The 15,512-nt window shown below is 37.5% G+C and overlaps 1 protein-coding gene across 1 annotated transcript in view; it reads right to left on the minus strand.

The window, feature by feature from the left end:
* Positions 1–11,397: 11,397 nt before the first annotated feature.
* ppp6r2b (protein phosphatase 6, regulatory subunit 2b) overlaps positions 11,398–15,512 on the minus strand; it is a 67,534-nt gene continuing 63,419 nt past the window's right edge. The window contains exon 24 of the mRNA XM_056478602.1: positions 11,398–13,887. Coding sequence (XP_056334577.1) covers positions 13,655–13,887 — 233 coding nt within the window. The 3' untranslated portion in view covers positions 11,398–13,654. The remainder of the gene's footprint in view (positions 13,888–15,512) is intronic.

Here is a 15,512-nt window from a genome sequence, read left to right on the forward strand (position 1 = left end):
TAACCACTCGTTACAACCGAGGTCTGCAGAAGAGCATCTCTGAACACACAACATGTCCAACCTTGACACGGATGGGCTACAGAAGCAGAAGACCACACCGCGTGCCGCTCCTGTCAGCTAAGAACAGGAAACAAGAGGGTACAATTTACACAGGCTCACCAAAACTGGACAACAGAAGATGGAAAAACGTTGTCTGGTCTGATGAGTCTTGATTTCTGCTGCGACATTCGCATGGTAGGGTCAGAATTTCACAACATGAAAGCATAGATCCATCCTGCATTGTATCAATGGTTCAGGCTGGTGGTGGTGTAATGGTGTGGGTGATATTTTCTTGGCACACTTTGAGCCCTTTAGTACTAATTGAGCATCGTGTCAACACCACAGCCTACCTGAATATTGTTGCTGACCATGTCCATCCCTATGACCACAGTGTATCCATCTTCTGATGGCTCCTTCCAGCAGGATAACGCGCCATGTCATAAAGCGCGAATCATCTCAGACTGGTTTCTTGAAGATGACAATGAGTTCACTGTACTCAAATGGCCTCCACAGTCACCAGATCCCAATCCCATAGAGCACCTTTGGGATGTGCTGGAAGAGGAGATTTTTATCATGGATGTGCAGCTGACAAATCTGCAGCAACTGTGTGATGCTATCATGTCAATATGGACCAAAATCTCTGAGGAATATTTCCAGTACCTTGTTGAATCTATGCCACGAAGGATTAAGGCAGTTCTGAAGGCAAAAGGAGTCCAACCTGGAACTAGTAAGGTGTACCTAATAAAGTGGCCAGTGAGTATATTTACAGTAGGGAATTTGCAAGATATCTTCATGAAACATGATTTTTACTTAATATTCTAATGATGGCTTTTGGCAAAAAACGAGAAATCAATCATTCTGAATCTTAAAATGTATTTTTGGTTATTGCTCAATTTCCCCAAGTAACCATGGTTTTTGGTCTAGCGTAGACAAACATTAATTTATTTTTTACCTAAGTATAATTGTGTACAAAAGTGAAGCAAGGAAAATATTTTTAAGTAAATTTAACTTATGTACTGTGCTGTGCAGTGTAACATGGTGGTTTAATTTAAAGGTCAGAGACAATAAAAGAAGTGTGTGTTTGGTTTTGTGGGGCTCGCCGTGTCCTGTGGCCTTTTAAAGAGGATTTTAAGAGCATTAGCAACAGCTGAGTTAATGTTAATGAGAGTCAGTCACACATGAGACTCAGTCCTCAATCTATACAGTAGATCCACTGTTCAAAGTCATTTTTATAGTTATACTTTGACCTTCGTGTGGTTTTCCAGAGCAAAGCAATAGTCTATATTGTATAACAGATTGTGTTTTGGTTTGATTGGGTTTTTATAGCGAAGTAGCATAAAGGTCAAGTGTGTTTTTGTGTCAGTGTGTTCAGAGGTACACACGTGTTTGTATTTTTAAAAGTAGCCTCATCAATGATGTCATAAACTTTGGGTGTCGTTTTTTGGAAAGTTTTTTTTATATTAAATTGACTAAATATGAATTTTGTGAACTTGTGAGGATAACCTTATAAGTCTTTATTTCTTATGTATCAAAATATCATTGATTATTATTAGGCTTAATTAAGGTGTCCCATGGTTGCTCAAATTATCTCACAGATCATTTACCATGATTTAAAGACCCTTTTCTTAAGTAGAAGCAAAAACATGTTTTTTTGTGCGTCTCTGAATATGCAAATGAGCTGCTCTGCATCCCACTTTTTTTGCAGAAAAGGGCGGAGCCTTTACATCTTGTGCCTCGGTCACTCTGGCAACAACAAACAAATCAATTGATTGCATTTCAAACTGGCAAATATACACAAGTGTGTCAAAGGCACACAATTAACATTGGTTATGTATTTAGTAAACATTTGATGAAGAAATTGCGTGTGTATCATTATATTAGATCTGTGACACCACATCTTAGACATGATGACAGCACACTACTAACTAGTTTTGGAAAGGTTATTCTAGAAATGGGAAAGTTTCTAGGTCAATGGTCAAAATAGAAATGAAATTCCACTTATGATTATGTATGAGCTTATTAAACATTCTATTTACTTTTTTTTCAATTAAAACAGCACAAGTCAGGGACAAGACAACAAAAAAGAATAAATAAAACCGTTATCATGTCCTATTCGGTATCCTTAACTGCAAATTCATGAGAACTAATCAAATGCCCTTTAGCAAAATGTCCAGATATTGGAAATTTAAAGGATTAATTACATAACACTGACTGTGTAAATAATTAGTCATTCTGTGTCTTAAGATAACTCCTGTGATAGTGTTTCAAGAGTTCACACTTAGCTCACGATTTATACATAGCTTGTTTGGCGTGCTGTCCCGGGAGAGAGCCCTGAGCTCAAGGTATCCTCGAGCCCAGGGCTCCCTCCTTTCACAGGGTGAGGGGAGACTGAGCTCAGGTCGATCTGAAACTCCCCCGCTGCTGAGGCCAAGGTGAACTTCCTGAGAGTATAGAAAAAAGATTTAGGCTTATTTTATCTATAATATAGAGCACATTTGGATGGTGGGAGGAAACCAGGGAACCCGGGGGAAACCCACACGGAGAACATGCAAACTCCGCACAGGAACACCAGATGGCCCAGTGAAGACCCAACGCCATTGGTATTCTTGCTGTGAGGCAAACGTTAGTTAGTTAGTGCTAGTCACTGGGCCACCGTGCCGCCCATTCTGGATAAAGGTGGAAGAAGGGGAGGAGGGGGGGGGGGGTTTCTTCCAGACGAAGATAGTTGTAGAGAGGAAATGAGGATATATGTAGTGACTTGGGATCCTTTGATTGGAGGATCATGATTAGCTAATGTGGACCAGCTGGGTCAATCATAAGCACATGCTCCTCTCGAAATTAGTTTAAAATTTAAACTTCACTTTGTGTGTGTGTATGCATGTATGTCTGTGTGCATGTGTGCGTACATGCGTCTGCTTTTGTTTGTGTGCGCATGTGTGTCTGTCTGAGTGTGTCGGCGTGTGTGTGTTGTTGTGCGTCATAGGTCAGACAGCAACAGGATACACTTGCATTCAGTTTTCTCAGACTGAGCTTCCTGCGTGTGTGTGTGTGTCTTTCTCCCCTCTTCATTATCCACTACTGTAATATGAAACTCACCACACTATTGCTATAATCCTGTTTAAATGGAGATATATTGTGCCAGATTCATTTCAGATCATATCTAAACTGAACAACTGAAATCTCCAACTAAAAAGCTTTTCAGTTTTTAGAAGCATAGACATAGACAAGCTTTTAAAACGTATTAGATTACATATTCAAGAATTACACGCTGAGTGTTGTACAGCATTTTTAGAAAGAAAAGGCGACAAATAGATAAAAGCATAAAGACAATAAAAGGATAATTAATGTAGCTATTTTTTAAAGGATGCATCCTGTGTGATTGATTTTTCTTATGGGCAAAAAAAAGGAACGACTATCAAATACTTTGACCCTGATTGGCAGAAGATTCCGGTTACCCACTAAAATTGGTGTTTAATAATAATTGATGTGAAAACATTTTTACAACAAGAATCATAAATTATAATAAAAATTTGAATGATTGCTTATTCCATTATTCACATACAGAGCAGATTAAATATTGTTAAACTGTGATCAAATATATTACATTGCGTTTTGATGCAAACTACATTATGCGTGTCAAATTGTTGAAATCTCTCCTTAAACTAACAGGTTACCACTTTTTGCAGTGCCTTTATTGCTAGACAATAATAAAATCATATTTATTAGTTGTTATGTTAGCATATTAATGAATTAGTAAATTAGTTCAATTAGTTTTTATGGTTAATTAATTATAAAAATCAGAAAAGAGCTGGATTGAAATGCATCAGTCTGGTGATCACAGATGTTGTACTGTACTTTACTGCACATACAGTCTCCGTCACTCCATCCACTCCTCCAATCTGAGCTCATCAGCAGATGAACACAGCTACAGTAGATCAATCAACAGATGACGATGTTTCCCTTGTCGAAGGGCTTTATTTCTTATCCAAACACAGTTTTACGATGTAGAGTTAAGAGCCTTTTTTCTTTTATTTAATAAAATGTGTGTGAGCGTTTTAAATCTCCACAACTCACTTTGCATGTTTGTTGCAATGCTCTCAACTGTGTAACAGTGTGTTTTAATGTTCAATTCTCATTTGCTGCCCTCTGCTGGAACAACGCAAATCAACTATTCCGGCATGTGATTTATGCAGCGGATGCCCTTCCAGTCACAACCCAGTAGTGGGAAACACCCACACACTCTCACATACTCATCTCGCATTCAAACATATGGCCAATTTAGTACCTCCAATTTATTTATACCGCATGTCTTTGGATTGTGGTGGACTTGAACCAGCAACCTTTTTGCTGTGGGGTGACACTGCTAACCACTCACACTAGTAACACTATTTATTAAGAAAGATTTGTGTGGTTTTGTGGTTTTTATGTGTTTTTTTTTTTATGTGTTGTTTTTGGAGCGTTTGAAATGGCATGTTGTTTCTGTAGTGGCTATATATTATGTAGATGCTGTAAAGTTCCACACAATCCCTTCATCTTGTCTCACAGCAAATGGATTAAGTTAATGTGATAGTTTTTATACAATTTTAAGTTGACTGATCATAAAGCAGTTAAGTTGTCCCTAAAACAATTCAAGAACTGTGTTGTTTCAACTCATTTACAAGCAGCAAAATTATGTTTTTGATTGTATGTTATATATTGTGTACAATGTGAATTTAATGTCCATTCTCAATTTAATTCATGTTTATTTCTATAGCGCTTTTACAATGTAGATTGTGTTAAAGCAGCTTAACATAGAAGTTCTAGTAAATTGAATCCGTGTCAGTCCAGTTTTCAGTGTTGAAGTTCAGTTTAGTTCAGTTCAGTGTGGTTTAATTTTTTTACATCACTGAACCCTCACTGGACTCTCTTCAGTTTGCCTACAGAGCAAACAGGTCTGTGGATGATGCGGTTAATATGGGACTGCATTATGCTCTGCAACACCTAGACAGACCAGGGACCTATGTGAGGATGTTGTTTGTTGACTTCAGCTCGGCGTTTAACACTATCATCCCAAAACTTCTCCTGCCCAAATTAACTCAGCTCTCTGTGCCCACCTCTGTCTGTCATTGGATCAACAGCTTCCTAACGGACAGGCAGCAGCTGGTGAAGCTGGGAAAATTCTCATCTAGCATCCGCACAATCAGCACTGGCGCCCCCCAGGGGTGTGTCCTCTCCCCACTGCTCTTCTCCCTGTACACGAATGACTGCACATCAAAAGACTCCTCTGTGAAGCTCTTGAAGTTTGCAGACGACACCACACTTATCGGCCTCATTCAGGACGGTGACGAGTCTGCCTACAGACAGGAGGTTAAGGAGTTGGCTGTCTGGTGCAGTAACAACAACCTGGAGCTCAACACGCTCAAAACAGTGGAGATGATAGTGGACTTCAGGAGAAACCCCCCTGCTCTCCCCCCACTGAGCATCATGGACAGCATTGTGGCAGCAGTGGAGTCATTCAAGTTCCTGGGCACCACCATCTCTAAGGACCTGAAGTGGGACACTCACATTGACTCCATTGTCAAAAAAGCTCAACAGAGGATGTACTTTCTTCGTCAGCTGAGGAAGTTTAACCTCCCAAAGGAGCTGCTGAAACAGTTCTACACCTCCATCATTGAATCAGTCATCTGCACATCAATAACTGTCTGGTTTAGCTCAGCTACTAAATACGACCTCCAAAGACTACGTCGAATAGTTCGGACTGCTGAGCGAATCACTGGTACAACCCTTCCTACTCCCCAAGAACTGTACTTATCCAGAGCGAGCAGAAGGGCTGCCAAAATCACTCTGGACCCCTCACACCCAGCACACTGCCTCTTTGAACTTTTACCTTCTGGTCGACGCTACAGAGCACTGCGCACCAGAACAGCCCGACACAGAAACAGTTTCTTCCCTCAGGCAATCCATCTCATGAACACTTGATGATAATAATTGCGGAACCAACATCACTACTTGCTATACACTTTTATACACATATACACTTATTTAACAACACACTTACATGCCAATTTGCACATAACAGCTGCACATATAACGTTGTATATAGTAATAAACATGTACATACACTTGTCAATCTGTATATTTGCACTCACTACTTACTTCTATTTTTAAAAAAATATATTTATTATCTGTTTTTTGTCCTGTCTCTGTAATCCTGTTGCACTGTAGAAGCTCTGTCACGAAAACAAATTCCTCGTATGTGTGAACATACCTGGCAATAAAGCTCTTTCTGATTCTGATTCTGATTTTTACTGCTCAAAGTCCAAACACTGAAGAGCAAATCCATCGATGCGCAGCTCCACAAGTCCCAATCCAAGCAAGCCAGTGGCGACAGTGGTGTGGAACAAGATGTGTTTGCCCCAATGTGTTGCAATTTTCAGAGCAACACAACCTTAATTTTCCCATTTTCCGCCACGTTGTTTAAATAGCAAATCCATTTGTGCCACTTTGTGGACTCATGGGTGTTTCAGTCTAGAAAAGAGGTGTGTTAAGGCGCATTATTGCCACGTTGCTATTTTGAGGAACTAAAATAGACTGTGCAATAGACCAGCTGAAAGCAGATCTAAAGCAATAGTCAATAGTACAGGTCTAAAGTCCAGCACAGAGCGCTTTAGTTGTGCGCCTCACTTACACATTGCTTAAAACACACAGGATGTACCGCAATGCACAAATATCTTTACAAAAGGATTAAAATATTACAAAAATTATTTTCCACATAAATATATAAACCACTGCCTCCATGCCTTCATCTCGGGGGCTTTTTTTAGTTTATTCATGACAATTTGCAGTTGCATGTTATTATTATTAGCAGTTTTATTTATTATATGCATATTTATATTTGTTTAATTAAAAACAAGCTTATATTTGTCCACCTGTCAGGTTTTTGACCATATGGGGCATAGCATGTGTATTTGGATAAAGCTCAGTTTTTTGACCACACTTCTTTATTATTGTTCATTTATTCTTTTGCAGGAAATTAGAACTGAATTTAGAAATCGGTTTGAAATAAATCTTTGGGCATAACAAATTAAATTAATTATGTAGGCTAATGGATGTTTGTGCGCACAACACTGTTTCCTTTTCCACTAAAGAGAGAAAGAGAAAGTGAAAGTAAAGGCTGAATGGAGGGGGCTCATTCTTAATCCTCGCGCTGCAGATGGTCTGTTTAGCTGTTTTCTCACTAGTGAAGCACTCAGTTTTTTCTCTTACAAAGTCCGTCATGTAAATAGCAAATGCACCATGGCGCAACGCAACTGTCTCTTAAAGGGAATGGGAGATGAGACTCTGATTGGTTTATTCTCAAAACACAACCAGAACTCATTAAAAGAATAAGCACAACCCTGTTAGACCATGCGCTGCATCGCAGACTGTATTTTTCAATCCTTAAATAGCAAAAGTGGATTCGGACACGCCCTTAATGCTTTTGCGCCCTGCGCTTTAGACTTTGCACCTAAACCGTTAAAATAGAACCCTAGTAGCCTACCCTCGTGGAGAAGCTGCAGGTTTGAGTAGGCCACTGACGGGTGTTCAGGCTGGCCCAAGGTATCATTGCAGAGACTCATCTGTCACTGGGTCTTTCAGGAATCAGTCTCATGCTCTCCACCCCTTCATGACCGCCACAGCATCAATCTCTAGAGGCCTCGGGATGTGTATCCCAAAGTGGAAATAGAGAACAAAGAAAACTATTTTTTGTATCTTGTGTAGGGTAATGTTGTGGCGTAGTGGGTGGTGCTGTCGCCTCACAGCAAGAAGGTTGCTGGTTTGAGCCTCGGCTGGGTCAGTTGGCATTTCTGTGTGGAGTTTGCATGTTCTACCCGTGTTCGTGTTGGTTTCCTTCGGATGCTCCGGTTTCCCCCACATATGCCATAGGTGAATTGGGTAAGCTAAAATTGTCCGTAGTGTATGTGTGTAAATGAGTGTGTATGGATGTTTCCTGGTGACGGGTTGCAGCTGGAAGGGCATCCACTGCGTAAAACATGTGCTGGATAAGTTGGTGGTTCATTCCGCTGTGTCAACCCCAGATTAATAAAGGGACTAAGCCGAAAAGAAAATGAATGAATGTATCTTGTATAAAATAGATTTATGAAAGTAAATGAGGGTGAATAATGTAAACAATGTCTGCTGTCTGCAAAATGTTCACAAAAACTTTCAACTACATTCAACTTGCCTCTGTCAGAATTTGGCCATTTGAAAAAGAAAAATTCAAACATAATAATAATAATAATAATCCAACTTTTGGTCTTTCAAACCACCCGAACCCCCCTTGGCTACAGGCCTGACTATTTAATTTAACTTAATTCATTTTATGAAGAGAGGGTTGATTAATTAACATTATACTTTAATAGCAGTTAAATAATTAATAGCTATATATATATATATATATATATATATATATATATATATATATATATATATATATATATATTTTTTTTTTTTTTTTTTTTTTTTTTTTTTTTTTTTTTTTTTTTTTTTTTTTTTTTTTTTTCACCCGTCCCCACCAATGTCAAGTGCAAACCTAGGCCCTTGGGTTGATTAACAGATTTATGCAAAAAAAAAAAAAAATTTAAACTACAGTTTAATTAAGTGGATTTTTTCATCCCCAACATAGCTAAGGGTAGTAAATTTGCTCAGATTGTATCGTTAAGTTTTTTTTATTTCAAAGCATATCCCTAAAATATGTATCAAAATATGATTGGTCACCAACAATCATTCTGCAAGCTGAAACACAGGAAAAATGATGGCCAAATTAAGACACAGAATCATCCCAGAGTGGATCAAAACATCCCCAGCACATAAGAGTTAAAAGAACATTGAATGTCTTGAGAACATTTAAATAAAACTTTTACATGAACATGTAGCAGCAGCCAATAACATAACATCCTAATTTTACCTGCAGTGCTTATGTAAGACTATATGTAATGTATATGTATGTATTATGTAAGACTAGCTATATTTCAGGTAGATCTTGAAATCCAAGATGCAAAAGGTGTAACTTTTCATTCAGGAGGGTTTGAAAAAACAGATTCAACTGTGGGAGTCGACTCCCCTTCCCTAGCTCTCAATAGTGTAACCGTGTCTTTCTATGACACTTTTCATTTGCTGCCCTCTGGTGGAACAACACTCTATGTAAAATTGATGCATGCACATGCTGGAAAAACATGCTCCAGTAATGACAGCATACTAATAATGCTATTTAGTAAGAAAGATTAATATGGTGTTTCAAATCCAACCTGCTAAATGTGTTGTTTCTGGAGCGTTTGAAATAGCATGTTGTTTCTGTAGTGGCTATGTATTTTGTAGACGCTGTAAAGTTCCACACAATCCCTTCATCTTGTCTCAATGCAAATGGATTAAGTTAACCTAATAGTTTGTACAATTTTGATTTGACTGATCATAAAACAATTAAGTTGTCCATAAAAAAACTAAAGAACTGTGTTGTTTCAACTCATTTTAAATAGTTTGAAGTGTATGTTAATGTGTCTAATGTGAATTTGTTTCATTCACGTCCATAGTGTAACTATTTTTTGATTTATGAAAGTAAATGAGGGTGAATAATGTAAACAATGTCTGCTGTCTGCAAAATATTCACAAAAAATAACATTAAAAAGACAAAAAATAATTGAGCGTACTCATTTTTACACAAACAATGTAAATTCATTTGGTTAAAACAAAGAATGCATGCAACTTGTGACAAAACTATAGTATATTTACGCAAGGTAAATAACATTCTATAAAATAGTGGCATTTACAGGACATGCTAATAATGCTTGTGAAAAATATTGAACAGTGTGTGTTCAAATTCAGCTCCTTCACGCGAAAATACTAAAAGATAACGTAATAAATACAGCGCGGATAATGGATGAACATGATATGTATTCAGTCTAAACGGATCTAATTCATCTTGGGAACCAGTTAGACCAGCTCTCTCTGCCTGCTGTGTGTGTGTTCATGTGTGTTATTTCTGATATCCTCAGGGCTGTTCATTGATGGAGGCTTGGGATAAAATCATTTGATCTCCTGTCCTCATATTCCTCTGCTTTTCAGCATGCCTGAACAAATCTCAGCTCCATACTATAGTATAAGACGAGCGATTAAAAAAACTATGGCTATATTATTCAATCACAGTATAATTCTAGAGGAGTTTCGTAAGATTTAGGCCTAATTGTTTGTAATTTATTATATTCAAGCAAGAGATTACCAAATTGTATGAGGAAAATGTGTGTAAAATGACGTTTGTGATGAACATTTACCTCAGTAATGGTAATGTTCCTTAAGTAAGCTTATTCTAGTCTTTCGTAATGCTGATGACTGAAACATCTACATTTTCACAAATATCCTGAAAAACATGATGGGATTCCCATTTGAATTTACATTTGAATCTATTGAATGGGATAGTTCCTACAGAGGCTTCTCAACTCGATGTTATTATTGATATAAAACTAAAAATGCGCACGCAGTCAATGAGGACCCACTTGATTAATATTCATTACGCGTGAATAGGTTTTTAGACCAATGAGATTCGCGGTGGGGCGTGGCTTCCCAGTTTAGCGAATTGTCAGACCCCCTTAGCAAACAGCAACACATCTAGCGGCTTTTTTTTGGTGTTACTGGATTTAGATTTGTATAGACTCTTATGTGTTTGTACTGTACTGTTCCTAAACTTCTCAACGAGCTGCGGGTGAGGCCGTCGGCCCGTCTTCCTCCTCAGCACTCACAGGCGGCCAGTACATGCAGGCTGAGAGCAGATGTTTCTCTGAGTACCAACGGCAAATGACTTAGCACCGCGAGCGTGAGGTATTTCCCTTGTAAGGTTAAATTTGTTTTAAATGTAACAATTTAGTTTGGCTGTTTAATCTTTCTTGTTTACAATCAGATAGATTTTAGTGACAGTTTCGGATCTTGTCTGAGTTTATTATGTCTGGGAGATTACTGCAAATTCATTATACAATATTCATCAATGTAAAATTCATTATAAACTGACATGCACATATATAAAGCGCAGTGCAAATATAAATACCCCTTTATTAACCATAGGCTGTTAAAAAGGCAAAAACTGCTGGACGTGATGAGGTTAGTAAATGCAAACTGAAGTATGACGTAATCTAGCGACTTTTCCAGCAGAGCTTAGAGCCTTTTTATTGACAATAGTTAGCAACACTGTTTCGCTTGTCAGTCCTCATGACAGACTGAAAAGAACTCTGGAAAAACGTGGTCAATTTTGCTTTATCCCATAGCATCTATTATTAGGACGTCGTGTAATGTAAAGAGTGTTTTTAATTAATTCAAAAATATATTACCGTTCAAAAGTTAGAGAGGTCTGTATACAAAATACAATAGTCTCATTTATTGGGATTGCATCACATGACAGCAATTAATATGCTGCTTTTTGAAGAAGTTTTTAAAATCTAAACAGACATTACAATGCTATATGCACAGCTAGTGTTTTTCAGCCAATGATAAACTTCCGGTGAAAGTTTAATGAGACTATTTTCAATTTCATATGGTTCCTTTTACAGCATTAATGTTGTAATTTAATAACAATACATTCAGTTAAATAGACTTGAGCTTTTTAGTTGTTCAAGCGTAGAATGAGATGAAAGACTGCATTTAAACGCAGGTGCCGTCAATAGTAGCAGGCTAGCTCAGAAATTCTATTAAAAATACTGGGGTAAAAATAATTTCCATATTTTAAAGACATGGCGCAAAAAATATAATGTAATGCAGTGCTTCTTGTTTGGTCTGATGCCCACTTTATATCAGATCTTAGCCAGGAAGTGATGATCGCTGTTTTTTTTTTTTTTTTAAAGAAATCAGATCTTTAAACGCAGCGATTTTGTATGGGACGACAATTAACCAGAAGCCCTGAGGCTGGCTGACTGAAATTAAAAGTCCATGTGCATATACCCCATTTCTGAATAGGGTCCTTTAGGAGTGATAGTCATTCGCTGATTTACAAAAAAAAAACTTAAACATTTAGTTTAATACTAACGTGTAAATAAATAGTGATCATTTTGTAGGGCTCTTTTGTATAGAAAGTTTAAAGTACAGCATAATTTTTTATTTATTTTGTTACATTGTAATGTCTGTGCTGTTGTTTCTTCATAAAAATCTTGTTTTTAAAAAAAAGTAATTTCTTTAAAAAACATTTTTATTACAAACATGTACACTTGTGGGTGGTAGTGAATCCTTCAGAAAGCTGTTGTCTCAATAAACATATTAGTTGCCAAAAGAAGTGCTATCTGAAAATGTCTTCTAAAATATAGACATGGGACGATAACCGCTTTCAGGGTATACTGCGTTTTGTAGAAGTCAAGGTTTTAAAACCACCAAAATTTTCTGTTATTCCATTCCTACGGTACATGTAAGATCGTTTTTTTTTTTTTCTAGGACAACAGTATGTCCAGCAGAAAAGAGATCCAGAAATACCGCTTTAAATAGTAAAGAAATCTGTGTTTTTGAAACTAATGAAGACAGCAGAAGTCAAAGATTCATTTGAATTATTCAGCCTGACATGTTTACTGAGTTTAGTTCCAACTTGCTTCACACCTGCCAGAAAGTTTCTAGTATATGTAGTATGAGCTTGATTAGCTGGTTCAGGTGTGTTTGATTAGGGTTGGAGCTAAACTCTCCAGGACACTGTCCCTCCAGGACTGAGTATGAAATCCCCTGTAGCAGGTCTTCCTCGCATATTTCTCGCATACTTTTTTTTTTAAATACTATGAAAAAAAATATTATGAATTCGGACATACTAACCTCGCATACTGTTTTTAGCGTACTATATAGTATTGAGATATGCAATTTCAGATGCAGCCATTGTGTTCAAAGTGGAAAAAAGTTCTTGTTTTTTACCCAGATATTTAAAATGAATATATTTCAGAGCAGTAATCACAATACCGTGAATCTGTGATATTTTGATCCAAGGTTATCATACCGTTAGCATCTTATAACAGCCCATGTCCACTAAAATAATATACATAATAATAATATTAATTTTCTTCCATTTTTCTCAGCCTCCTATGTCTATGTGCAGTTATTTCACATTAAAGGCAATGTAAATAACCTGTTCTTTGACATAAAAGTTAAATTACTGGACCTTAACATAGCAGACTGAGTAGAAAGAAATGCTAATTTTAGAAGAAAATTTCAGATGGCACTTAAAGGTTTTTGGAGGTTTTGGTTTCTTCTTCTTTTTTTCAATCATTCTGTCCAACAAACACATCAAAAGGGAATGTGGCCTTAATTTGCAAAGCCGAGTTGAAAGCTCGCAGTGTGGATTTCCCAGAATTGCATCTCGTTGAAAGACTTTGTGGGGCCAAATGCCAAAAGAAAATCACCTACGTTCACAGTTGACACTGAAATATCTTTCACAGTAGGTGGAGCCAGATGCGCTGTCCAATCAGAGCTTAGCCTGTAGATGATTGACACATTGTAGTTCTATTGAGTCAAAACATCAAAAAGAAATCTAATCACTGCAGTTTTGTGGTCTTCTCTTGCTTTTTCCACCTTGTCCATGAAGATTTTGAGTTTATGAATTGCGAAGAGCTCATGTTCACTGTCCGTGTGTTTGTGTATTCATTGGTCAGTGTGTGAGTATGGCGATGAGGTCATCAATCGGGGCTGTCTCCGAGGGCTCCAGCAGTTTGAACATGTGGCTGAAGGTGATGAAGTGTGTGAAGAGTGTGTTGAGGTGCGGATGGAGCTCTACTGCGATGGCGTCCTGGTAGTGGACGCTGAACAGGTGAGCCAGTGTCCGAAAGAGCATCACAAACACCTTCTGAATCAGGAACATGAACCCTGGAGGAAATGATGAACCTAAACACACACACACAAGCACACACACAAACACACACACACGCACACACACGCACACACACACACACACACACACACACACACACACACACAGAGGAATGAAAATAAATTTTACATAAACTTCAAGTGAGAGTAAAGTTTTTATAGTAACACTTTTATTTTAAGGTACAATAATTTTATATTATTATTAATATTAATAATTATTATTATATTATATTATACGCCATGAACAAACCGTTAATTAAGACTTTAGCTCAATAAACTCCAGCTCAATAAACTAAATAAATTTGTCTAAATCTACTAAATATTTATGGCCCATTAAACCTCCCGTGCATACTGGACTGCTGACAGATTATTTAGTTATTATTAGTTTATTGTTATTATTATTATTATTATTGTTGTTATTAATTAATTTATTTTATTGTTTGCCCATGATATCAGATAACATTTTGTCACATACTAATGTTACAAAGTGTATAGAAATGAAAGGACAGGATGTAAAAATGAATAAAATAAAGCGAAAACAAATGACAAATCCAAATAATAATTTTAATTGTAAAATAATAATTCATTCATTCATTTTCTTTTCGGGTTAGTCCCTTTACTAATCTGGGGTCGCCACAGTGGAATGAACCGCCAACTTATCCAGCATATGTTTTACACAGCGGATGGATGCCCTTCCAGCTTCAACTCATCTCTGGGAAACATCCATACACACTCATTCACACTCATACACGACAGACAATTTCAGCCTACCCAATTCAACTGTAGCGCATGTCTTTGGACTTGTGGGGTAAACCGGAGCACCCGGAGGAAACCCACGCGATCGCAGGGAGAACATGCAAACTCCACACAGAAACGCCAACTGACCCAGCTGAGGCTAGAACCAGTGACCTTCTTGCTGTGAGGCGACAGCACTACCTACTGCGCCACCGCGTCACCCATAAAATAATAATAATAATGCAAAATAATAATTGTTCTGAAGCAGTTTTCCAATAAGAATCAAGTAGGATTGAAAAGTATATATGGATAAGTATATATATATATATGTCTTCCCAGGGATGGGTTGCGCCTGGAAGGGCATCCGCTGCGTAAAACATATGCTGGATAAGTTGGTGGTTCATTCCGCTGTGGCGACCCCAGATTAATAAAGAGACTGAGCCGAAAAGAAAATGAATGAATGAATATATATATATGTATAATTTTAATTAAATTTACATTGCGTTCAGTAACATTGAATTTAAACCAAACTTTCTTATTTTACTTCATTCATTATTATTTTGTATAACATGTCTTGATTAAGTTTTACAATATTTTACAGTAAACCAAATTTCATTGCCCAATAATAATTATTAAAAAATATGCAGCAGCACAGTGGCTTAGTGGTTAGCTCTGTTGCCTCACAGCAAGAAGGTCGCTGGTTTGAGCCTTAGCTGGGTCAGTTGGCATTTCTATGTGGAGTTTGCATGTTCTCCCCGTGTTGGCGTGGGTTTCCTCCGGGTGCTCCGGTTTCCCCTACAGTCCAAAGACATGCGCTATAGGTGATATTCAAAAATTCAATAAGCTAACTTGATCGTAGTGTATGTGTGTGAATGAGTGTGTATGGATGTTTCCTAGCATGGGTT

This window comes from Danio aesculapii, chromosome 18 (assembly GCF_903798145.1).
Source record: "Danio aesculapii chromosome 18, fDanAes4.1, whole genome shotgun sequence".
NCBI classification, from domain to species: domain Eukaryota; kingdom Metazoa; phylum Chordata; class Actinopteri; order Cypriniformes; family Danionidae; genus Danio; species Danio aesculapii.